Source organism: Aquila chrysaetos, chromosome 2 (genome assembly GCF_900496995.4).
Source record: "Aquila chrysaetos chrysaetos chromosome 2, bAquChr1.4, whole genome shotgun sequence".
In the NCBI taxonomy this organism is placed as follows: Eukaryota; Metazoa; Chordata; class Aves; order Accipitriformes; family Accipitridae; genus Aquila; species Aquila chrysaetos.
In genome coordinates this window covers 5,899,496-5,925,616 of record NC_044005.1, presented here as the reverse complement: position 1 = coordinate 5,925,616, position 26,121 = coordinate 5,899,496, and the positions used below count along the sequence as shown (strand labels likewise).

Below are 26,121 nucleotides of genomic sequence, written 5' to 3'. Positions count from 1 at the left end.
GAAAAACATTAAAAGTCACTAATCTTGTTTCATTGCTAGCCTAAAAGGGGATGAAGAAGCTGTGAAATGAGCTGTGCCTTGAATTCCTGAGTTGTAGCTGGTTGATCTGTCACTGATTTGTAACTGCCCTTAGTATTACCTAGCAGCATGGCAGGAGACAAGAAATCAAGATCAAAAGAGTATTTATTTAATATCTTAAGTGCATTTATTATATCTGCATTCATACACCAGAAAACGTTGATCTTCAAAGCACCGAATGAATACTAACCAGCTAATGACTCCCCATGCAAAGCCACAGCAACGGCTATTTTTAATACATCTATTATTTGTTTGTGCTCATAAAAGGCTGTTTTGTGCCATCAGCTTATTTAGCCAAGCACAGAAGGGAGAAGAACGAATGTGAACAGAGAAGGAAGCAAGGGATATGAAATGTCTTGACCGGGTTCCCCATGCACCAGTTAATGGAAACGGCCGGGTGAAAAAGGAGTAGGTGAAGATAAGGTATGACAGAGCCACAAAACAATGAAAGGGCTGGAAAAAAAGTGTGTTGATTACTAGATGGAAATACATCTTGGAGGAAAAAAGGCTGGTTACTAACATTCTTTTCAGTCTAGCACAGAGAAGCGTAACAAGGACCAGTAGCAGAAGAGTCAAGTAATTCAAAGCCCAATTGTTACCAAAGAGAGAATTAGCCGTTGGAATGAGTTACAAAGCCAAATGGTGAATTTCTCACCTCTTTTTTTTTTTTTTCAAATGCAGGCAAGGCTTTAGAGAGCATCCTATGGCTAGACCTTAGTTAGAGCAGGCGTACGGCCCACCCGGGTGGCAGGGGACAGATATCCCTTCTGCTCCTCTGAGCAATCCCTCGGCGTGGGCCAGCTCTGGGTGACAGGCAGAGTCCGAGCCCTGGCAGCACGGAGGGGTGAAACCTTCCCCCCTCGGGCTCTTCTGAGGCCGAATTTGGCCTCCGTCCTTTCTCGGACGCCTGTGGGCAGCCCCTGGGGGAACAGATCCGAGGACGTGGACCCGCAGGTCCGTGGTTCGCAGGTACCATTTCGGGACACCTTCGTCACCTCATCACGTCAAGCCCCCCCGGCTGACCGTCCGGAGTAACCCCCCTCGGCTCCACGGACCGCGGTGTCCCTTGGGTGGTCACCAGCCTGGGGAGGATCTGGGGAACGGGGTGACACCAGCGTTTCTTTACACACACCTCACCCGGGGCCCGCTGCTCTGAGGAGAGACACCCCCCCCCCCCCCCCCCCGCCTCCCCTCAGCGTGCCGGGGCCACGGAGCCAGCCCTCAACAGCCCCTTCCCACCTCACCAGCAACCCAGAGGGGCCAGCCCGCCATCCCCACCTTCCTCCTGCCCCCCCCCCCCCCCCCCCCCCCTGCCTTTAAATAACGACTGAAGTGCCGCCCGCCCGCCGCCTCCCCCGCACCGCCGGCTTCCCGCCCGGGGCTGGGCAAGGCGGGAGAGGAGGGGGGGGGGGGGGAGGCCGGGCTGGGCGCGGGCCGCTGCCGCCGCCGCGCTGCGGAGCCCGTCCTGCACCAGGCGGCGGAGTCAGAGCAAGCTGCGGCGGCCGTGCCCGCGCTTCTTCTTCTTCTTTTTCCTCCTCCTCCTCCTGCCTGCCCGGCCCGCCTCGGCTCCGCGTCCCGCCCGGCCGCCCCGCCAGTGGCTCCCGCCTTCTATGGATGGGAAGGCAGCACCCAACGGCGTGGCCACCATCGAGGACAGGATCTTGCGGATCACGGGCTACTATGGATATTACCCGGGCTACTCCAGCCAGAAAAGTAAGGCGCCCTCCCGCCTCTCCCGGCCCTTGTGTGTGTGTGTGTGTGGAAGGAGGCGGCGGCAGAGCCCTGAGGGTTCCCCTGGCCCCCTAAAATGCCCTCCCCACCCCTCGGGTCGTGTGGGGGGCCAAGGGCGGCTGCCCGCCCGGCTCTCCCCTGAGGAGACGCGGCGGGCCCTTGGCTCTGCGGACGGGGACGGGGAGGTGAGGGGGGGCCGGTGGAGGGGGTGGTGGGGCGATCGCCGCGTAACTTCGGCGCCCGCGGCTCCATCCTGCGGCCAGCGAGGGGTGCGGGGACCTTTGGCTGCCATTTGGAGGTTTATTTTTTGTTTCCACCCTCGCCCCTACCGCCCACCTCCGCGGGAAGGGGGGGGGGGGGGTGTTTGCTCACCGGGTGCTCCGCGCCGCACCGGGAAAGTTTCGGTCCCGGTGGGTGTCCGTCCCCCCCGGGCGGCCGCTTCAGCGTGAAGCTCCGGGTTTATTCATCTTCCCCACAAAACTAATTAGATTTTTCCAGAAAAGTGGGGAGTTACCGAGGGGGTTTCCTTCGTGCCACTTTAATATGAGACGCTTGTGATGTAAAGGTTTGGTGTTGGTTTGGTTGGGGTTTGTTTTTTTTTTTTTTTTTTTTTTCCCTTAAAAGAAGCAGCTGAAATTAAAGCAGTTGGTCCTTCATTATTTTTGCTTTTGAAGTTTTTAATAAGGAGCAGCGGGTTTCTAGCAGCTGGGAGAACCTTAGCGGGTTTCTCTGAAATTGTGGCTGTCCCAGTGCTCTGTAGAGCTATTTAATGGGGAAAGTTAGGCTAATGAAAGAAATGATTCATTTTTACCACCAAGGAAATGGATGCATTAGGGTTTCATTGTCTAATAGTTGCTTTGCAGTTTGCAAAAGCTATGACATGCCACAGCTTAAAAAACAAAAGGGGAACCGCGGCAAGGGGTGGGGGGGAGAAAGGCAAAAAACCCACCTTAGTGAGGTGAGCACTAAGGAGCAGACTTTCTTTTGCATATTTAAACTCCCCTTGGAATCAGAGGAGGTGAGCTGCTTTCCAGAACAGGCAGTGCAGTACTCTCCAGCTCTAGTACAACAATAAACCAAAACTCAATTAATGAACTGCTAATATCAGACAAACATGTCTGTGGGCTTTTTATGATGGAGGAAAGGCATGCATTGAAACCACTTAAAAAAAAATTCCTTTGTGTAATGGTCAGCTGAAAGAGCAAACAGCCAAGCCCAGTGGTTTTATTCAGCTGTTATTGGTAGCATGCTAACAGCATGGCAGGTGTTGTGATCATTTGGTGAGGTCAGTTGGTTTGTCTGTAGTCAGAGGAGTTGGGAAGAAGCTCAGAGCAATCTGGAGGAATGGCTGCATGACAGTCCAGGGACTGTTTAAGTCTGAGCTAGGTGAGACCTGTGTCCCAAATTCTGCAGTGGCTCCAGAGGATCTCTACCTGTGATATCACACAGTGTGATTTACTAGAGAAGAATGAGAATACTGGCTTAATACTTTGTCACAAGTTTGCTTCAGTGGCAGAATGCAATTTTTCAGTCTGCAGCAACACTCCCACTCTCTGTCGAAATGTAGACCTGAATTCAGTGTTGGCAATGCAAGTGGCTCTGCACGGGTGCATCAGGGAGGCCAGGAGAGGACTGTCTGGACAAAGAAAAGCTTTCTTAGTCCAGGACCAGGTTCTACAGATGCTACAGATTGCATCTGCTTCAAATTGGATAAAGCATGCTGGGAAGAGGCCGAGGCTTTCAAAAGTGCTGACTCTTGGGATCTTATTGCCAATCTCCTAGCCTTCTGTACCTTTGAAGACTGGGTGCTGAGGCAAAACAAAAGTGGTTAGTGTCTCAGGTTTTTCTGTTTGAAGAAAATAAGCAAAATTTGTGGTCATCATGCTTAAAGAGGAAAACTGAAAGTGCGTAACCCAGAGGTATCCCAATACTTAAATACCCTTGGGTAAATGAAAAGCATGTAGCCCTTCTAAGCCATGAATGCTTTTTAAAGCAGTTTCATAAGTTTTGGAGTGCTTGCAGTTGGTGAATGACTACCTTATCCTTGTGGCTGTGTATTTGGGGTTTATAAAGTACTTTACTGTGTTAGGATTTTCATGAAGATGTTCTGCCCCTACCTGGGGAAAAAAACAGGCATTCTTCAGGCATCTTGAACAGATACAGCCTCTTGGCAGCGAGAGTCGCTCTTGGAGGTCCTCGCTTGGAGATCTTACTCCGTTCCTGTGTCTAGGCTGAAATACTGCCTTCAAGTGGTGTTGCTTCTAAGTGCTGTTGACATTTTTTCTCTTAGCTAATTGTTCAGTACAGCTACAGCACTGTCAAAATGTAAACACTCAAGGTGGGAAGTTTGTACAACTAATTAATGTACTTGATATCTCAGTTTATTTTGGGGAGGGCACGATTTTTGTCATCGCTATCCAAATACAGTTTTAGTGCAACTGAACAATGCTGGTGCCTTTTCCTGGAGAGAAGTGTGCTGGTGGCATGCAATGTGCTCAGAATTTCAGGTAGGTTTCTTCCCTACCCTCCCCAGTGGCAGAGGAGCCGTTGTCCTGTCGTATGCCCAAACCTGTAGCATGTGCAGTCATCTGCTCATGCTGTCACCTTGCTCCTGCCTGGGTCTGAAGGGTGCCTGAGGAAGAGGGAGCTGAGGATGAGCTGTTGTCCCCAGGATGGCTTTGTGCTGTCTGCTTCTTGGGTACCCCTTGGCTCTGATCAGAGAGCTGGCCAGGCACCAGCTGGGGATGTTATTTGGATGATGACAGCCTGCTGATGGTCACCACCTTCCTTGAGGCTCCTCTTTGTCCCCAGCCCGCTGTGCCCAGCTAGGGACAGGGAGATTTCTCTTGATGAGGAAAGGTGAGGGCAGGGGGGTGGGTGGCTACTGTTCTGCTCACTCTTGGGGGGTCCTGGAAAAATGGCAAAAACCAGCCCAAGGCTCTGTGAATTGAGCTGCTGATGTACATCCCTCCCTTAGCGGGTTGGCAAGTATATCATGCTCTAACAGGAGATCATGCCTAGGTTTCTGTGTGTAAAGGCTAAGGACTGGTCACAAATGGTCATGAAATCTAATGTCAGACATCTGTAGTATTCAGGAGCTGTTATTACAAAGAACTGCAGTATTTTCTGGAGACTTTTGCTTCATCTTCTATATTTGTGTGCACTAACCTACTTCAGACTTGGGAGTGTGCATATGATGATTCTTTTGTTAAATTTAAGTCAGGCACTTTTATAATTTTATTTATCCTTAAAAAAAGCTGTTAGGGAAGGAAAACACCTTCTTTATTTCTCTCTAAGTCATCTGATTACAAGCAGAAGCATGTATTTTGGTCTGGTATTTGCATACATGTATATGGATTAAAAAAAAACCCCAAACATATCCTGCATAATAAGAGACAGGAATTGGAGCAAGATATGATGGTTTTTCCCCCCGCCACCGGTTCCTGAGATGAAAAGGGCCTTTCCCAACCCCAGTCATCCTGTACCTTCGGGTACATGGCTTGATCCCTCAATTTCTGCATTTAAAATGTACAGAGTATGTATGAGGTCTCTGGCTTCTGTGGGAAGGAAGAGGGGCTGTGTCCCTCTTCCAGTAAATTTGTTCAAAGTTACTCCATGATTTCCCAGGGCATGGTACTGGTGTAGAACAGAGGCTTCAGCCTTTGACCTGGGGCTGCAGAATGTGCTCCCATGGTTTGTCACCCCTTTGGCTTCATGTTGCAATGTGTGTGTTTTCATTTGGTCTGATCCAGCTTTTCTATCTACACAAGCAGTGGCAAACCCTGTTCCCTCTCCTGATCTTTGCCATAACTTCTCATTCTTCTCTGAGTATTTGCTGGTAATACAACCGTGTTTAGTGTCTCCAGTCTCAAGAGTATGTATGGGTTTTGTTTTTGGAGGTTTTTTTCTTTCTTTTTTGACTCTTTCCAACTGCCAGCCCATCTGCCTTTCATCTCAGTACTGAATGCTTTTTTACTTTCACACTACAAAGTTCCTCTCCTTCAAGTCTGTCCTAACACCTTTTCTGTGCCTTCCACTGAATTAAAACTGCTCTAGCCAAAGTTTCTCATCTCTATCTTCATCAGCTTCACCAAGTTCACCTCCAAGTCAAGCAGTTTCTGCCTGTCTAATGTCTTTTTGATGGAGCTCTTTCCACCATCCGCAAACTCTTATGTCTTGTCCTGGCTCTCAGCATTGCAGTTCTGCATTTCTGTAATGCTGTTTTCTCAGGCCTGGACAAGAACAGCATAACCATACTGAAAATGTAGTGGCTGCACTTGTTCTCCTAGCTCTTCACGTGGGCCATCACCTTCTCTTTTTCATCATGCTTGGAGAGCTTCTCCTAGTATGTAAAGCTTATTTCTACCCTTCTGATGTGTCTCATTCAGATCTGCGGGGTTTGATTCCCACCGCAGCAGGCTGTGAATGCCAACCTTCAGCAGGCACTTGCTAGACTTTTAAACATTTGTACGTTCTCCCATGCTGCTTCGAGCTCCCTTTCTCCTCTCCTTCAGACCTGCCTTGAAACCCTGGAGTTGTGTAAGCTCCTAGAAGCAGAGGGTGGTGTCTCGTGTCTATGCAGCAGTGGGACCGTCAGCTGTGTTAGTGGGCACACTGGTGCAGCTGCATGGTCAGACGTGTCTGCCAGGGAGCTGGAAAGCCCTTGCAGCAGTGCTGGGAGGGTGCTTGGTGCCTGGGAAGAAATGCTGAACCTTTCCTTAACGTTAGCACGGTTGCTGTAGAGAATAAGCTTTGTGTTTTCTTACTTCTGTAGAACAGCTCAAGCAAGGTTTTGTGGTTTAATTTGGCAAGTTAAGCCTCAAGTCAGCAATGGACTTAAGCATCTGCTTAAGTCTGAACTTGCACTAAGCCACTGGGCTTTGACAATGTGTTTAAAGTTAAGTCCATGCTTAATTGCTTTGCTTAATAAGACTGGGATTACAGGCATGCTGAGCCAGCATCAGTGGCTTGGCAATTTGGCTCTCTTGCTCTCCGAGCAGAGTAAAAGGCTGTGGAGGGGAAATCTAACTCTGAAACATTGGAGGGAATTTTCTTCTGGTTATTACAGCAGCTGTGCCAGCAGCTCTGCTGCAGTACGAATCACATGGCAAACCCGGATCATCTCTGTGCTTACTGAACACCGTGCCCTCCTGGTAGCTTGTCACTTCCAGCGAGGGGAACAAAGTCTCAGTCTGTTTACTGGTACCCAGCTGCTGCTCCAACAGTTTGCAGAGCCCCCGGTTTCTCCATGCAGAGCACGCACAATGGGAGAGACTGCGAAAGGAACAGTTGAGGAAAGGTGCTTTGAAATTTTGGGGGGGATGAGGCTGGTTTCATAGAGCTGTGTTTGAGGGGGTCTGGGAGGGAGGCAGCGGTGTCTGAATCAGCCTCTGTGTGAGCTGAAGTCTCGGGGCTGTTTCTGCTTGTACCAGTTGTGGCAGCTGCCCCTGTGCCACCTGATAGTGTTTGGGTTGCAAGGACTGCATATGCAGGCCTAGGCTGGAATAAGCTTTATTTCAAAGCCCTTCGTTTCCCTACTGGACAGGGTTTTTTCCATAGGAGAGTTATTCCCAGCCTCTCTTTTAGGGAGGGTGTGCTGCAGTGGGGGCTGGATTGCAAACTGTAGATTTAACAATCTTTTTCCCCACCAGCTCTGGGGGAACAAGTGGATGTCATGGCATAGGATGCAGTCCTGTTGTAGTTGCTTCTCCTCGCAGGCTTGTCTCTCTGTTCAGGCAAAAAAAAAAAAAAAAAAAAGAAAGGTATGGCTGTATCTCAGCAGGAATAGCAATAACTTATGAAGTAATTTCTTTCAGCAAAACAGATTTTATAAATACTCCTTTGCCCACTAATTTTGGCAAGACCAGATACGTATTCTCTAATGGAGTAGGGCCAGGCTTTGTTTGGATTTCTGTTTGTGCTGGAAGGGACAGTATGGCAGCATTGCACTAGTGGCATCTCCCCTTCACTTGGGGACTCAAAGTGTTTTAGAGGATGAGGGGTCTCATTAGCTGGCAGGAGAGGGAACTGGTTCAGTCCTCAGCCTTTTGTCAGGGACTGCTTTGGTCTCTTTGAGTCAAATCTCCGGGGAGCTGAGCCGTGAAACTGCAGTACCTGACTATGCCATGGCATATGGGTGCAGTTCTGAACTACTGGGGGCAGCAGGGATGAATTTAAATCAGGAAGGACACCCTGGGGACCATGGCGATGGGGACCATACCCTTGCAAGAGGGGACTGATGGAGCTTGGTTTGCGTACGCTAGCCAAGATGGGAACATGGCTGCTGCTCCAAATACATCTTGGGAGGATGAACAGGGAAACGTAGGAAGGACGGGTTATTTAAACTGAAACGGCATGTTGGAACACGAACAAATGGGTATGAACAAGCCATGAATAAATTAAGGCTGGAAATTAGCAGAAGGCTGAAATTAATGGCCAAAAAGTCTCTCCCAGTCTTACGTATCTAAATAAGAATTATTTCCCAAGCTTTAAAGATGCCTCATAAAGAAGTTTGCCAAGATTTTGAGAAAAATTACTCCTATTTGGCAGGGGAAAATGGAGACAGTAAGGTGGCGAGGAGGGATGTTAATTTGCCAGAGATTGCGCAGAACAAGCCATAATGTTTGATGGAGCGATCTCTTCCTCCACTGCTGACTGGGTGATCTGGGTTTGCTGACAGGGGTGGCCCATCCCTGGGAGCGTTCAAGGCCAGGCTGGATGGGGCTTTGAGCAACCTGGTCTAGTGGAAGATGTCCCTGCCCGTGGCAGGGGCATTGGAACTAGGTGATCTTTAAGGTCCCTTCCAACCCAAACCATTCTGTGATTCTATAATTCTATGACTGCTTAGCAGATCTTGCGCTGAACCTGGCCTGGTTCTAAGGTTGGTAGAGGTGCTTTCAGTAACTTGGTAGCTTTCTACATGGGCTCTCTGCTTGGTTTTCAGTTCCTCTGCCCTCCCATGCTCATTTGCTCCAGCCCTTCTTGCAGAAAGGCTTCCTCGCTGCCTGGCCTCCTGGGCAACGGCTCGGCTGTGCTTCATGCTCCTGGGTGGCACAGCTCTGGCAGCCTGCTACTTCGCCTCACACCGATTCACCTGGGGTGGCTTTAAGCTTGCATAACTTGGTGTCATTGTGGCAGCATGGAGCTGCATGCTGCCTTCTCTCCTTTTTTTCCCCTAAGAGAGTTGCTGCTGCGTATAGCTTATTAAGAAATGACCTGGGTATGCCATGAGCTCCTGGTACTCCTCTGGAGTGCACAGAGGAGGTATCCCTCATTTTGACTATCCTTCCAGCACTCTTTCCCTTACATTGACTTCCTCATCCACTCAGGCAGGCAGCTGCATATCTGGTCTTGGTTAAATGTGGTAAAATAATATTCCAAAGTTACAGATGGTTGTGAGCACACTTTTATCCTTCCAGTGCTTGTATTCCTTTTTTTATTAGTGGTTTTAAAAGTCTGCAATTATTTCTTCTGCACATTTGGAACTTGATGGGCTTTTGCTCAGCTACCTGCATGGGAATTCACCCATGAAAGTGAATTTGTGGCTTGCTGTTCATTGAACAACTGGTGGCAGGAATTTTTTTCACACAAACCTGCTGCTGGATGATCTCAATAATGAAAATGCCTGCAAAAAAAGTGACTCTTTCTTTGTGGCAAATGTGCAAATAGGGTGGGGGGAAAAGTGAAGTGCTTCACTGGCTGGTTAAATTATTCACCAAAAGTAAGTGGACCAAGCTCTACGTAGTGAGACTGAAAATCTTTTCTTGTGGTAGGGTGAAGTGGGACTCCCTGGTGGCCTACAATTTGGGCTGGCCCTCTGTAGAATGGCAGATTTCACTGCACGAGGATGGAATCTGTAACGTTATGCCTAGCTAATACCCAGGGTATGGCTTACACAGCAATGGCAGAGCTGTTAAGTGAGAGCATCCCAGGCACTTTGAGTGGCAACAATGAATTTATTCAAAGGTATTGCAGTATGTGTTAGTGTTACAGGCAAAGAAGACCTCTTTGTTATTACTTTAAAAACATATTGATTCTTCCTAGACTTCACTTGCAAGTACTGTTGATAAAATGGACTTGCCCTTTCCTGCATTCAGCGGGGCTGGCCTGGATCGGGGTAGCAGAGCAAGGGAGTGAGAAAAGCGTCTCTGCTGTCCTTTTGCAGAGGCAAGGAGAAGCTGATTTGCTCCTGTTCTGGTTTCCTTATGAGCTAAGGCAAAGGAGCATGATTCAGGTCTAGGGTGGAAGATGATGTTTCCTACTGTTTCTGGCAATCTTAAGGCTGTTCCTTGTCTCAAAGCTGTCTGGTCTATTTTGTCTGATGCAAGAAGAGCTCCCATGCCTGCTTTGAGTCTCATTGAAGTTTCCAGTTACGTTTTGGGAGGGGAAGAGGGGAGAGGCAAGCACAAGCATGGCAGTTCATGGGTCAATATGACTCCACCAAAACAGTTCCACCAAATCCACTACCAAACCAGTTATAGACCTGGTAGTGATCTCTGCATCCAGAGTGAGAAATTGTAGCTTGAGGCCAACCTGGTGACCCTTCCAGTTTTATTCCTTCCTGTTTTGGGCATTTTGTGCTTGCGTTATGACTGGGAAGTGGCTGTTTATGGCACTGAAGCAGTATTGCTTGAGCAATTGCCTGCTGAAGCAATATACAGTACAGCTATCTCTCTTCCTGCAGAGGCTTAGTCTTCTGGGGGACATTTTTGATGAGGGCTAACACACACCTTTATTATTAATGGTATAGTTGGAGATGCTGTGCGCCTCGCTAAAAAATAGTTTCCTATTGGGGACTAATTTTTCATATGATTCACAGGAACACAACTGTGCAGGTCCATTTCAGCTAATGGGCATCATATACCTGAATGTCTAAGGACAATACTGAAACCATGTGCTGCTGTGCCTGTGTAAGATAAGCGTGAAACAGGGCTGGAACACATGTTCTCTGTCAGAGTGCTCTGAGACAGAAAAGTGATTGCATTAGTTCGCACTGTGTGATTTACATTTGGCATCCTGAAGTAAGGTGGCATAGTTGTTATAGTGCAGTTGATAAGACCCTTTTCTCTTATATGCCTGAAACCTGGGACATTTTAATCCTTTCTTAGACAAAGCTTGCCATGTGGAGTTTGCATTCCTGGAATTGTGTGGGTGCAGACTGGGGTTTTTCTCTGCAGTGCCAGAAATAACCTGTTGTGTGATACGTTACAGGGGCTAGAATTTGTAGCAGCTTGTGTGCAAGTGGGATGCTTTGCAGTGCTCCACCAGAGGAAATTCTTCAATGCTGACAGCATGGATGGTAGGAAGGTGAACTCTTTGTGGTGTTTCTGTACCACGGTTTGGACTTTTACCTGAGAAGGAGTGGTTCTATGTGTGAGAAAGCACTTACTTCTCAGTACGTAGTGAGGCTGCTAACACAAAGAGCAGGTGGAAAGTGATTGAACTTAGCATTTACTGGGAATATGAAAAAGAAGAACACATCTGATGAAGCTTCCTGATTTTCTGTCAATTTTTGCTTCTTTCTGGGGTGGGATGGAATGGGAAAAAAGTGAGGAATTGGTTAAGAGGAAAACTTGAAACATTTTGAGAACATTTCTTCTGGGGAAAAAGATTCAGACTGGTGAAGTGTCTGTAATGTCACTAAAGAAGTGCCACTTTTCACATGCATTGAAAAAAGAACCTTGGAGGAAGGAACAAAAGGCATTTTTCAGCTGAAGAACTTAGTTGAGCTGTTGTTGGTGTGCCAAGCCATATGTGTCCCGTCAAGGTGATTCATCCAGTACAAGGCTTGCCTTCTGTCACTCTTCTTGGGGCACCCTTTGGCAATGGGCATGGATTTATCTGTGGTTGTGCGCCACAAAGCTTGATGCTTGCAGGGAACACTGGACTGACTTCAGTGTGTCGTTAAGTGCACAACTGTCGTCTGACCTAGTGTCTTCACAGAGGTGTGGGTCCAGGAATATGCCTTTTGAAGGCCATCTGCTCTCAGATGGGGACCTCACTGGTTGGTTGGAGGGTTGACTTAAAAGGCTGAGGTTGTACTTCACCTGTAGATGCACTGCAGCAGGCGAAAGCAGTGAAGAGGCTGCTTAGCTGGGTTTTCCAGTGCATCCTGTTTGTTTCCACATATTCAGTGCTGGAAAGGAGGTTAATTAGATCAAATTAGGGCAACTCTATTTCTAGCTAGGGTCTGTGCGGTGTCTTTGTGCATATCTGCTTTGAAGTGAATTCAGAGCAACTGTTTTGAGCATCCTTGTGAAGACAGGCATCTTCAGCTATGGGCTTAGAAATCAGCTAGAAGAAAAGATGTCTGTATGTGGGCAGACTCTTGAAAACTTGCTTAAACTTAGGTACTCACAGTGTGCACAGATGCAGCAGTGGCTCCTCTGAGAGACAAAGTTTTTAAGGCAGACACCTGGAAACACCACTCTGGTGAGTGTGTACATGTGATTTAGCCACAGTGCTCTCAAATTCTGTGTGTGTAACTTTTACAGGCACTTCTTTGAAAATGTGCCCCTTAATTATTATTGGTGTAAAACATTTATACAGTGTAGTGAAATTACATAGCACTTTGTGGAGGTAAGACGTTCCTTATAGTTTACTGCTTTAAGGAGGCAAACAAAATGGGAGGTGTAGCTCTCAGATTTACCCTATGTAGGGGAATGTTGGGTAGAAGAAATCTATCACTATCACTGTGCACGTTATTAACAGACGTTGGTTTCAGTCTCTTATTTTAGCTGGGATCTCAGATTTGCCATACAAATAATAGTAAGGGGCAGACCTCAGTTGTCTGGGTTCTGATTTGCTTTAGTTCCAAAGCTGCTCCCAACTGTGGGATGTTCATAGCTGAGGATGTTTTTGGTTTAGTTGCAAATAAAAGTTAAGCCCTTTTTTTAGGATTTTCTGATGGACACAGCTTTGGAGAACAGCATCAAGTTTCTGATTGTTTCCTATGCTTCCCCCCCCCCCCCCCCCCCCCTCAGTGAAGCAGTCCTAATGATGTGTTACCTGGCAAAAGATCACCTTAGAGCAGGAGAATCCTCTGGTGGTTTAATGACTGTTGCCCTTCACATCCTCCCTGTGGGTGATGGATGGTGTGTGGCTGGGTAAAACAAGTCATCCCATTTTGTTCACGTTCCCCAAGTTTTTCTGTTTCCCTACTTGGGACTGGTGGACAGGTACTGTAGTTCAGAGCAGCCTGAACTGCCAAATATCCTTTATGCACATGAAGAGAAGATTCATAGGTCTTCATTTGAGGGTTATGGTCATTATCTCCTGTCACATTCAGGTATTCAGAAGCAGGTCTCTCTGGAAGCCAGCTGGAATAATGCAGTGCAGTTTGAACAGAGTTTGTAGATACTGGGTCTTCTGCTGCATTTATGCTTTCCGTGTGTATTTCAGTGGCTTAAGCTGTTCTCCTTGGTCCTGACTTCCCCTTTTCATCCTATCAGCCTCCCTTCTCTCCCTGTGACTGTGGCGTCGGACTGGGCTGGTTGAAGGGAAGATCTGAAAGGAAATATATTTGGTGCCTTTGATGTGCAGAGCCTTTTTTTATAGGCTATGAACAAAAATTATGTCTGTATATTCCCAAACTGAAGAATACATGATTGCTGTTCCCAGCCTCCCTCTGAGAGCAGGCTTTGACATCACTCATACTCCATAATTTATAGTATTTTTGTAGCAGTCTGTTAAGGTCTGAAAGAGAATAAAAGGGATGATTTAGAAAGGAAAGAACAGCCCTGTGCCTTGTGGTGGGTCTGTGAGTGAGCAGGTTCCTGCTCTTTGGAGTTACTACTGGGTTTCTCTTTTATCATGGAGTCATTTTTTAAGGATGATGTTTTTTTGCCTAATGTAAGCACTCGCTCGTTGTCAAACATGTTCTCGTATGCCCTGTTAGGACTTTGCACCTCATTCCTGGGTGTTTTAACAGCAGATTACAGAACGTCTTGTAACTCATCGTCTGTTGATTTTTTTTAACCTGGTTTCTTAAGGCTTATGTGAACATCATATCTCTGTCCCTACTCACTCCCACTGTAACTTTTGAATCTATTGGCCGAATCCAAGCAAACCTACCAGGAGTCAGAGAGTGTGAAAGGCACAGAGCCCTGATGTTTATAAAACAGGTTGCTAGAAAATGGGGGCCCTCTTGGTTCTCCTGTGGCGGGAAAGCTGTAGAATTAGCTCACTCCTGAAGATGAGATGTACTGCATACAATTTTGGGGGTCTTATCAAAGATGCATCTAGTTAACATCCAGCTTCGGACAGTGGTCAACAGGAGATATGCAGAGAAGAGTATAATGCAGGTTCCTGGTGCGCTTCCATCCTTCATTGACCTGTGCCTTGGGAAGTCCTTAGTGTATGTATATTTTAGTAGCTTTTGGTGGATATTTCTTCCATGAATTTGTCTAATTGCTTTTTAGACACTGGAGAATCTGGCTAGAAGACACAATTCTGTAGGAAAGTGACTTTGTCCATTTTGCTGTTGTAGAATTGCTTGTTTCTGTTGCTGCTGGTTCTTTGGATACAGCTCTTCAGCTGACAAATGAGGGTAACTCCAATGAAGTCTTGGAGTCAGGTCCCTCCTACCCCCCAATATATGTGGAGACAGAGGAGGAGAAAGAAAACAAAGTATTGGCCTGTTTGGTGTGAATAAGCATCCTGTGAAGCTAACACATTTTTTATTTCATAATTCCTTCAAGCACACAGAAGAGATACCAGCCTGGGAGGAGAGATGTTGGTTTCGTACTGTTTGGCTACTTCTCCAGGCTGTATTGGGATGTCAGGAGTCTCACAGGGTACACCTGCCTTTATGACTTTAAGATGATGCAGTAAAAACCATAAAATATTTCTACAGGACAGTTTCAGGTTTTGGTCTGAAATTTGATGAATAAAAGATTAATTTCCAGAACCACAGCTATTGTTAAAGGTCTGTAGAGCGTCACAGACGATGGTTGTGAACCCTGTGCAGTTTTAAAAAATGGAGAGAATGTAGTTGTTTTATTAAGGCTACAGAAAATGTTATAAAATATTCATGATGATCATCTCCTCTTATTTGAAATAATAAATCCAAGGTTAATTTTGTACTTGCAGAAAACTGGTGGATGACTATTGGCCCTCTATGTCTTTGCTGGTCTAATGTAGAGGTAATCTTAATATTTTGCCTACTTTGCGAGGATGTTATTAGGCTCACAAATATGTCATGGTGCCCAGAGAAGGAAAAGTAAGCTTCCCTCTCTTTCTCCTGCAGGTTAGTGAGATAGAGGCTTCTGCAGTCATTTCAGACATCTTGGCTCCTTAAGAGCCCAGGGAAAGAAAACATTGCTGCACAAGAGGACTCATATAAAGCATAAAAGTTTGTCTGTTAGCAAATTTAATACTCAGTGGAACTCTTAGCTTTAAAAAAGGCAATAAAGAAATGCCACCAATTCTGTTTGTTTATTCTAAAGGCTAAGTTCCTAGAAATTATTTTTGTCACCCGTGCCATCCATTGCATTGCCAGTTATGACATTTCTGACCTGTGTTGAAAATTAGAATTTGACATTGTGGTGACCGCACTGAAGAAGGTAAAATGCCCCAGGGTTTTATAAATAGGATTTAAAGCACCCTTCCTATGGTTGCATTTTATTATTCTGCTGTATGTGGTTTTGTTGTTTGTTTTTTTTTTTCCCCAATAAATGAATGCTAGTTTTTGATATCGCCATGTAGCAACAACATGAAGCCTTTTTAGTCACTGCTGCTGCGCAAAGTATTGTAAAGTCTGACATCCCTTTGAAGAACTGTTCTTAGCTGCTGCTGCTATTTTTATTTTTGAGTTGTTCTCTGCTAGAATATTTTTTTTTAAATTTTGTCCTCGCATGCCCTGAATTTTTGAAACACTTTCAGATCAGCTTGCAACAAATCAATTGAGCTCTTTACTCTTCTGTTTTTTTCCCCGCTCTTATTAACTTTTACTGGACCGTGCCTTCGAAAATGTAGTTGAAGGATAGTTTTTTTTTTTTCTTTCCTTGAACTCAAAACACAGTCTTTAGAGAAATATCTGCCAGAAGCACTGACCTACAAAATCTATTAGGCTCTCCCCACTGGTATGAAACTCATTTATGTAATGCTGCCGGATTGGAGGACTCTGCTCTGCTTTAGAGGTAAAAGACAAAGTTCAGTCTTGCTTTCATAAGCATAAGTGCAAAGAAGCGGCTGATAATGAGATAATGTTTGCAAACCTATGGAAGGTAGTTTATGAAGTTCTCTACTGTTTTTACCTTACGGGTTTGCAGAGATTCCTTGAGGGCAGAGACCATTTAAGCAGGTCTAATATCCAAGAGCTGGCAGCTGGGTACTCTGGACTGGCTCTTGACCTCCAGGAGCATGATAGGAAAAACCAGGCTGCGACCCCCAAGAAGAGAGGTCTGAGAAGAGAGATGCTGAAAGTTATCAGTGAAACTAATTTAGTTATCCCATTTCTGTGCTGTTTAAGCATAAACTGCGTAACAAGGGCAGTTGGGGGCTACGTGCATGGAGTTGGGTCAAGTACTCGCAGTGCTGTTTCACTGTGCTGCTCACAGCCCCTTGCAGTGCCGGGAGAGGGCTGAGTTGGAGCTACCTAGTGATCCTCTGCTGATGGGAACTGGGAAGTGACTGTTCCAACTGGACAGCAAATTAGGGCTGAGTTTCTCTGCTTTGGCAGAGGCTGCAGAGAAGCCTAGATAGCTTGAGAAAAAGAGTAGTCCCAAAGCATTTTTCAGTCACTTCAGCTTTCTTCATTTTCCTGTACCAAGATCAGATACTGGAGCAGAGTTTGTGGTGGAGTCCTAGGGGTCCTGTGATTGATGGAGAGGTACAGCACTGGCAATTGTTGAGTTTGCTTTGTTGGCAGAGCGAAAGGCTCTAGAGTGACTGGCTTTAGCTTCTTGCTGTGTACATTTAGTCTTTGGGTAGGGGTGGATTTGCTCTGCTCATGCTGTGAGCCATGTGGACGTCAGGCAACTCACGGTTAGAAACCGTGGTGCCATGGCAGCTCTGTGCTGTGCCAGCCCTAATAAGCCCTGTTGTGTGTGGTGGGCTCTGAATGGGGCCACAGCTTGCTGATGTCTGCCTGTAAAAGACTGTGGGGATGTACCTGTAATTTCAGTACTGCTCTGAGAAAGTAGGGTACAGAAAGAAGAGGTTAAGGAGCAGGTGTGTCATCATTTATTGGTTTCCTCACTGAATTTTGTAAATGTGTTCTTGTTACTAGCCGGAAGGAAGAAGTTGTAGGTTAACTGTGACCATATGTAACTTGTCAGTTGTAGTGTGGCAGAGAGGGGTGTCGAGAACAGGGGAAGTCATTTGCAGGGCATGTCTGAGGTAGAAATGTTTGTTTCTTCCATTTCTTAACAGAGTAAGAATTTAATGTAAGGACAGTCAGGATGATTAGTCTTATTATAATGACAGAAATATAAACAGGTAATTGGAAACACATCACTAGGTAACTATAGATTTTATAAATTATTTGGTGATCTTTTGATTTTGATTGTTACACACATACCTAGCAACTTACACGCTATATATTCTTTATAAATGTGCCCTTAATGTGAAGTGTGGCAGAGTATCAGAAGCTTAGCTCTTTGCCTTCTGAAAGATCTTCCAGTGGTGGAGATGCAAAGGCATATGTCTGCTCCATCAGAGCATACAAGTGCAAGAAGCAGGGGAAATAACGTGTTGCGTGTTTGGAGTGGATCAGACGAGAAGCGCAGCCAGCCCATAAATTTGAACTTGCACTTACCTGGCATTGACGTGTGAGATGAGCAGAGAAGAAAGTCCTAAGTTTCCCTATTCAACCATGTTTGGGGATTTTGGCCATGGCAACAGTTCACTCAAACCTTATGTCCTGTTGGATGAGTGAAGTTAAAGCATAGCAGTGCCTATAATCTTCACTACATAAGGTTACAAAGTGGGTAATACTATATTCAGCTGCTTTTCAACGCTTGGTCTGAGTGAGCAAGGAGCTGCTCAGAGCTGGATTAATTGGAAATGCAGCCTTTGGTGTAAATCTGGACCGAGGCTGACCTTTGACTCTCTGGGTTGGTTGAAGGCTGCCTTAATCCTTCTGCCACAGCACCTATTGTTACAGCTATGCATGCCCCCATTTGATTTTTGGGGAAAAGGTTTCTAATTCCCCTTGACTTCTTTGAAAGTCATCATCTTTGTCTTTTTGAAGAGAGATCTGAAAGCTGTGAATCCCTTCAGTGCCATCCCCCAGGGAGTGTTGGCATTTCTGAAGTGGGCTGGGGGATGTGTCCCAGACACATTAATAAAGCTCCAGAACATGAACTATCAGAAGGAGCTAACATAATATATTATGCCTGCTCTTTCTCTGACCTTCCATAATTGCCTCTGATTATTCTATTAGAGCAGAACATTTTAAAGTAATTGTGGAGATAGGATGCAAGTGTAAAACCACAAAGGTAGTCCTAAAACTTTACAAAATCATGGACAAGCATCCAAATTGTGAGTCAGTCTGCTATGATCTTCTTTCTCAAGTGGGATGTTAACCAGGCTGAATAATGATTTGTTCCTTAAATGAAGTTATGTGGCAAAGAGTGGCAGAACCTGACATGGTCTTTGATATTTTTGCCATTGATCCAGATTCCAGAGTCAGGGGAAGTTTTGTCCGATTACAATGTTTGGGATTTCGCCACTTATAAAGAATTTTTAAAATATCGGTGGTGGAGATTGTCCATCCTTTCAGGCAGTCTGTTCCAGTGCTTCACTTGCTGTTATTTCCTCATGGCTAAATCTTTCCTGGTGTAGTTCAGACCCAATACTTGTCCTAGTCACCTTGTGACTGGCCTCTTCCTCTGCAGCAATATCCTGTAGATCTTGGGACCTTTTTTTCTTGTTTTCCTTCATCTTTACTAAACAAACCAAATTCTTCCACTCATTCTGTATAGTCATGCTTTCTAGAAATTTGCCTATCTTCTTTTTCTTCTGGACTCTATCTAGGCTTAAGAAAGCCTATCCCATTCTTAAAATTTGGTTCCTCAAACTGGACGCAGGTCTTCAGTTGAGGTCTCACCAGTGCAGCCTTGCAGAGAAGAATTACTTCACATTCTTAGTGTACAATAGATTATCCATCTCACTTCTGTGTCTGAATTTTTGGCAACAGTATAAGAAGTGATGCAGCTTCAGTTTGCGTTTTCCTCTAACTCCCAGTCCTCTTCTAGGAACCTATGACTATTCCCTGAACTGTGTCTGTACAGCTGATTCTCCACTTAGGTGGAGAAAGGTTACTACCTTTCACTTTTGCAAATAATTCCCTTTCCCAGGTGATTCTCCAGGTTGTTAAAATCATTCCAGTTCTTCCTCCAAAGTACTTGCAGCCTTCCTGTTTAATATAATTTTAGACATAATGATTAAGCTTCCCATTCTGAAAATAACAAATGTTAAAACGACCCTCACTTAACAACCTTCTGTTTGACAGGGAGCCACTGATGGCAACCCCAGGTTTGGCTCTTGAGCACTTTTCCACCCAGTGAAATTGTTTCCCTGTCTTGTTGCGCTGGGCAGTATCAGCAGCCATACTGGCATCCCGATCTGTAATGTCTCCTGTCCTTCGCTATTCACAAACCCGTTACTCTGTCATAGAAAGAAATGGTGTTAATCTGATGAGATTCAGTTTTGGTGAACCTCTGACTGTCATTCTCCTGGTTTTTTTTTTTTTTTTTACGTGTAGCCTGTTTGATTATATTTGGTCTGGTATTTTTATGGGAACGGGGGACACAGGCTGCCTATTGTATCCAGCTGCTCATATTTCTTTTTTTAGTCAAGTTTGGTCTTTTCCACTCTTCCAGAATTTCTTTTGCCTACCTAAAGTTGTCAAAGGTCCCTGTAACATTTTTAAAGTCAGTTCCCAGAACTGAGACCAGTGCTTTTTCCCTGGATATACGAGACCAAATTGTTAATATGAAATGCATCCCTCTAGATACAGAAGTTCCAGACAGACTTTGGTTCCGTGCCACCTTGTTACTCTTCAGAATTTACTGTTCCACAGAACAGTGACTGCTGAGGCACGTTTAAGATACAGTATTTCATTACTCTATTAAGAACTTAAAATTTATATGTTAAGATGAAATTCTAATTTTCCCATATGTTTGAGATGATCAAAGCCAGAGCTGGGCAGATAATGAGGCAAAATTTTTGGCAAGGTTATCAGCGACTTTGAAATGAACTTTGTAACTTATTTTGTGATCTTTTTCTCCAGTATTTTGCCAGCGTTTTGCAAGTGAAGTCATCTCGGCATATTGTTCACAGATGGTGACATTGTTAGATGTGGTATACAACCAACAAAGGTTCAGGTACCATTTGGAGGTAGATTTAAGTGCTTTGTAGACATCACCCTGACCTTTGCACAGGTTGAAAAATTCACCTACATAACAAATTATAGGAGGCCAAATGAGTAGTGATGCAGAAACTGTTTAAATACCAGAAGAAATGTGTTTAATGGTCCCGATAAAGTAATAAATTGTAGGAGTGTTTAGGAGATTGTTTGGGATTGTCCAATCCAGGCCATCTAGCCTACTGCCTTTTGACCCACAGCCTTGGGCAGTCAAGAATATCCGTTAAAATAGCAGATGTGTCCACCGGCCAAACATCTCCCACTTCATTACTGCATGAAAAGGCTCTTGGGTTGGACCAAGAGTTGCAGCTGTATCCGTGGGAGGCCTGAGTGGTAAAGGAGCTGGAATTCGAAACTAACATCTGACCCACGGCTGAAAAATTTGAATATCTGCAAGTAGGCTGTAAAGGACATCTGAACAGGGAGCAGTGACGGGGATAAGGTTAGAGCAGGCTGCTGGCAGATGTACGATGCGTATGTTAGTTCCCATCTTGGGTAGGAGGATTTCTTTTCCAGCCCCAGCCCACTAGAAATGGTCTCTGGGAGGAAGTGTGTCCCTATACCCACCCAGGGGAAAGGGCCCAATAAGCCGAACTCTTCATCGCTTGCCACATACCAAGCCCTGGCTAGATAGGTCATGACCACATTAGTTTCTGAAAATTCCTGAAACTCTTTTTTTGAGCTCATAAATGTCAGTGTGTCACTTGTTAGTTTGACTCTCATTAATGTTTTAATGATTTCCCCCCCCCCCCCCCCCCCCCCCCCCCTAGTGCTTTGTATGTCTCCTGCAAAGTGTTGTACTCCTGGTGGCCTAACTTTGCTTTAACCATCAAAATCCTCATACAACTCAAAGGGGGATGACAACTCGGCTGTCTAAAAACTACTGTTCCTGTATCTGGAGACTGTAAAAGTGTGTGGTGTATTTGATATTTTTTGATCAAACTGTCAGCCATTTTTTGTTGTTGTTTAAAACCAAAAAAATTAAAAGCTAGAAATCTGTCTTTTTAAAGCTAAGAACTTGGTGTAGTTGTGGGGCTCCTGGAACCAGCATCTGAGAAATACTTCTGAGTAATGTCAGGCCGTCAGTCACTTTCAGAACCAAAACTTCAAACTTTTTGCTTTTGGCCTCTATGACAACCTTTGGCAATGAGTGTCCCAATCTCATCTGCATTGTTGGAGGGGCTGCCTTGCTGACTGTCTTCTCCAGAACCATCTAGTTTTTGCATGAACTTGAGCCCCGAAGCTTGAGTTTTGCATGTTGATGACAAACCCTTTATGACTTTCCTGTTGGCTGGAGCTGGTGGGCACAGAGCATTCATGGTGTCATGGGGAATGGAGAAGAAGCTAATGATAAGAAAAACCTTGCTCTCTGTTACAGGATTTAGAGAGAGGTACTGATTTGCTGGCAGAGTTGTTTATGGGTTGGTTATTCAGCTGTAATTAGGGTTCTAGAGCTGGAGTCCTGACTCAGGCAAAACTATTGCAATTAATGGGAATGTTGCCTTCAGTCAGGGCTGCAGAAGTCAGCCCTCGATCTTTTTTTCCCATTGCAGTATTTTGTCTTGGTTGAATCTACTTGCAAATAGACTGTACTTATTGGTGCATAAAGTGAGTTAATTTTGATCTTGGCTTGTACTTATTTGCAGGTACTCATCTATCAGCACTATGCCTGTAATTGTTTCTTTTGCTGCCTTCAGTGATAATTTCTGCAGATCCTAGCTTGCAAACTAGAAAGAATCAAACTGGGAGAGCAGATCGCTTGTGATATGTTCAGGTTTTGTCTGCTACTTTGTGGGGTATGTTTGAGTTTTTTGTAGAAAAGCAAACAGCTGACTAATAATCTTAAATGTTATATACCGTTTCAAAGTGATAGCAGCACTGTTAATTTAGTGATCACAGGAAGACAGAACTGTTGTGTGAAATTAGAGAAGATTGTGTCTTTGTTATTTTCTTTTATCAGGAAAAGGAAGAAAGCCTACTCTATTAGTTTTTCTAGAGCAGCAATATGTTCTTATCTTAAACATGGCATGTAACATTAATAATTAATCACAAGGATTAAAAATAGAAATAAATATAGGGTAGTAATCTTACATCTAGATGAATCCTCTCTCCATTAAAAAAAATATGGCATTACACCAGTGCATACCTTGTGTGAGATCAAAATTAGATCACTGAATATTTAGGCGCTCTGTCTGTGTTTGACAATTCTTATGTCTCGATGCTTTTCAGAAGACTGCTGGAGTCTATTTATAGCACAGATTTTGATCATCTGACACATAAGCTCCTGTGGACAGTCGAGGTAGTTTTTAAATACAGAATACACAGAGTTTGCTCAAGTTGAAAATTCTTTTTTTAATACTTCCTTGTTAAGCTGTCGCCTTCCCCTCCAAGTTATGAAATGTGGCCATTTGCGAGCCTGGGTTCAGTCTGAAGTAACTGCTTACGAATAACTCCTTTACAACACAGGAATTTATTTCAGATTTACACTGATGTAACCAGGATCAGAGTGCTGCCCAGCCCCTTGGATACGCAAATACTACAGAAACAGAGATCAGTTTCAGAGTGCTTTCTGGTAACTTGGAATTTAAGTTGCCTTTGAACAGAAGTATAGTCTGCTATCTGTACAGTCTGACTTTTTGTTATTGTTTTGCTCAAGAAGACCATAATAAAATCAAATTGGTGTAATTGCTGGGGGGAGGAGTTGAATGACTCAAATGTAACATTGAAGTTAGAATAGCTCTTGCAATTCTTGTGGACTTACAGGTGAACCTCCTGGGGTGGCTAGTAAAGGGAAATGGAAAGTATTCTGCACACTTCCAGATCTGTAGATGGCTCTTAACGATTTTACTCTTATCATCAATCTGCCATACATTAAAGAAAACATGATAAATGAATAAATAAATAAATAAATAAAAACTCTATATTTTCTCCTCTGTGCAATTTCCCTACTAGTCCACCCAAATCTAGTTCACCCAGATCTAATGCATCTGAATTTCCTACTGTGTCTGGTTGGAAACCATGTGAGAGAAGAAGTTTTGATAGTGCCTGAAATGAACAAGTAGTGGAGCCTCCTAGATATCACTGATCCTCTTGAGACCTTTTTGAATTTTCGTGAGGACAGCTGTGCCTTGGAACCACTTCTCAAGGAATTCTCTTCTCTAGTATTTTGGCTACAGAGGTCTTCATGGGTGTGCTTTGTGGTTTACTGAGATGAAACATGAAAGTAGAAGTTTAAAATGCCTTTGGTGTAAATTCTGCTCAACCTTTACCACTTTTGGTGCTTACCTGCTGCAGGTATCCATGGTATCATCAGAGAAAAGCAATCCTACAAGGACTGGAAATTTCCTGGAAGAAACGCAAGCTGAGAAGGACCTCCAAAGTTGCTGGGTTTCACCCAGCAGTATCACAGGCAACCATGTTTATATAATACTTCCTGTGGAGGCAATCTGCTTGTTGTGAATCATGAGCTTTGGTTGTCTACAACCACCAGTGGCATCCTTAGATTTCAGTGATATTTGAACCAGGGAGCTGCTTATCTGGTCAGACTCCCTTGACTGAGTTTGCCTGGCAGCTGGATCAGCTGGTTCTGTGTATGTGTTCCTAAAGCCTTGTGACTGATAGATGTTTTTAAGGCCAGAAGGGACAGTTAAAGTTGCCTAATCTGACCTCCTTTATTTTTGCATTACATTATATACAAATACACATTATTATATAGTCTAACATTTAATATATAAACCAAGACATATATGTAATATAATTTTACTGCATGTGTATTAAAACCATAGTATAGCAGTCAGTTAATTTTTCTTTAAGCTGTGAGAAATCGTTGGAGAGTCAGGGTAGTCTCTGGCTGTAGCTGGACTCAGAGTCTCTGCATCTTAGCAAGGGAACATGAAGATTTATGCCTCAAGCTTGCTGTGAACTCGGGTACTGTGCCTAGCTCCTGGCCTCCCTCATTTGGACATAAATTGGTCAGTTCCTGCTCAGGGGAAAGTCATTTCAAGCTCAAAGTGAATATTTATAGATAGCAATCAATGAAAAAGGGAGTACAATTATTTTTAGTCATGTGAGCAAATGCAAACTGTTTTGTAGTGTACAGGCTTGTTCTAACATCTTATCCTTGGTGTGTGTCCTAGCTCAAGCTCATGTCAGGGGAGCTTGCCCGTAAGTCACCTGGTTTTAGCAATTAGATTCAACCATAATTATGTGCTCTAGTTGACAGACTGTATCTCTGAATGAAGTTTTGATTTTTCATATTCTAAATATAAAAAGGGACCATCCTTGATGAGAAATTCTAGTTACCTTTACCAGTGTAACTCAAGAATAACAGTGGCAATCAGGGGAGATCTTTCCACCTGTTTTACCCCAGTGGAAACCCACAGGTTTTATTGGAATTGTTGGAAGATTTATCCTGGTGCAATTGAGAAAATCTGGCCCATGTGTTGTGTTTAGGAAAAAACAAACATCTTACGTGTTTCAGTCAATGCATCATATCTAGAGCATGAAACCATTAAACCAGAAAGAAACGTAAAATCCTAGAAAACCATGCAGGCTGGCTGATTTTCATTTGCAATTTCTTTGACCAATACAAGTTGTTCTGTCATCCTCAGTTACTTTAGCTTTTCTTGCCCTTAATCTTCTAGTGTTTGTAGGAGGGATGTTTGTGTATGTGTGTTGGTGGATGCTTAGCAGGTGTTGATCTTCCAACTGAAGTCAGAGTGGTGGTGGACGGCTGGCCACAGGACTGGAAGATCTCTGTTCGTTGGGTTTTTATTCTAATGTCTGATCACAATGAAAGAAAACCAAACATACCAAAACTGAGGAGGATTTCTGAAGTTTTTCTTTGGCTGTTCTGTCTTTGACCAGTATAAATCCAGGCTTGTAAGAGTATTTCATCATATAGTTTTGCCTGTTTTGCATACTGCATTACACATCCATCCAGGATAAGAATAATGCAAGGATAACTCCAAGTATCCAGCTGTTTTTTGTAGTAGAAATTATTGTGCGATACTGAATTAATCAGTTCTTACTGTGGATGAGACTGATTTATGTAAACACTTGGAAAGAAAGGACAGAGTGATGACAAAAAAATTAACTAGTGATGATAAAATTAAAAAATAAGGCTAAAAATGCTTTATAGTTTTGCAACACCGTAAGCTTTTTTCCAGCACTGCTAATGCGAATTGTTTAGGAGTTTTATAAAGAGGACTGCATTTACTTCACGCTGTCTGATTAGAAGTTTTGGCCTTTTATACGTTTCAACTTGGTATGTTTGCCAAGCACTGTTATTACTTCAGTCAATTTAAATTTGCAAGACTGATGATCCTGACAGAAGCCATTGGCACATCATGTGATCCTGGAAGCTAAAAATACCATTCTCTATGGGGCTTACTTATTTCATGCTTCAAAGCCTAAGAAATGTTCATTTTAAGAGAGAAAAAAAGAAGTTTGCACTTTGTGATACCAATAACTTACTGAAGGAAAAATACCTGGTGCTCTTCATGGAGTCTTGGGGATATTTTGCTGTTGCGGTAATGAATTGTTACTTGTTTTTTAGAAGTGCCTAAAGACTCCAGTTGGAATCAGGGCTTCATCCAACTATGCACACACAGAGAGTGAAAGACACTGTCTATATACAAAAGAGCATCCCCTCTATTGAGGCACTAGAGGGTGAGACTAGGAAGGAGGCTGGGCCACAGTCACAAACCTGTCATCAGCAAGGATAGGAATAGGACCAGCTCTAACATCTTGTTTGCTTAATCTATGATGCTAAGCTTCGCATCTTAGTTAACTAAATGGTGTTCCCCTGCCCCAGATATGAGAGCTGAAAGATAGCTACAAGAATTGCATCGAGTCTGCCCTGAACTGTGACTTTTCATTTTGGAGAGTACGTTTTCGACTCTCTATGTGGCCATCCAGACTTTTGCTTTGGCCTGTTTTGG

At 44.3% G+C, this 26,121-nt stretch overlaps 1 protein-coding gene across 2 annotated transcripts in view; it reads left to right on the top strand.

Moving 5' to 3' along the window:
• Nucleotides 1–1,487: 1,487 nt before the first annotated feature.
• The window catches only part of SLC35F4 (solute carrier family 35 member F4), a 128,105-nt gene continuing 103,471 nt past the window's right edge, over nt 1,488–26,121 (top strand). For both annotated transcript variants that reach the window (XM_030006679.2, XM_030006654.2), the window contains exon 1: nt 1,488–1,791. In XM_030006679.2, coding sequence (XP_029862539.1) covers nt 1,689–1,791 — 103 coding nt within the window. In that variant the 5' untranslated portion in view covers nt 1,488–1,688. The remainder of the gene's footprint in view (nt 1,792–26,121) is intronic.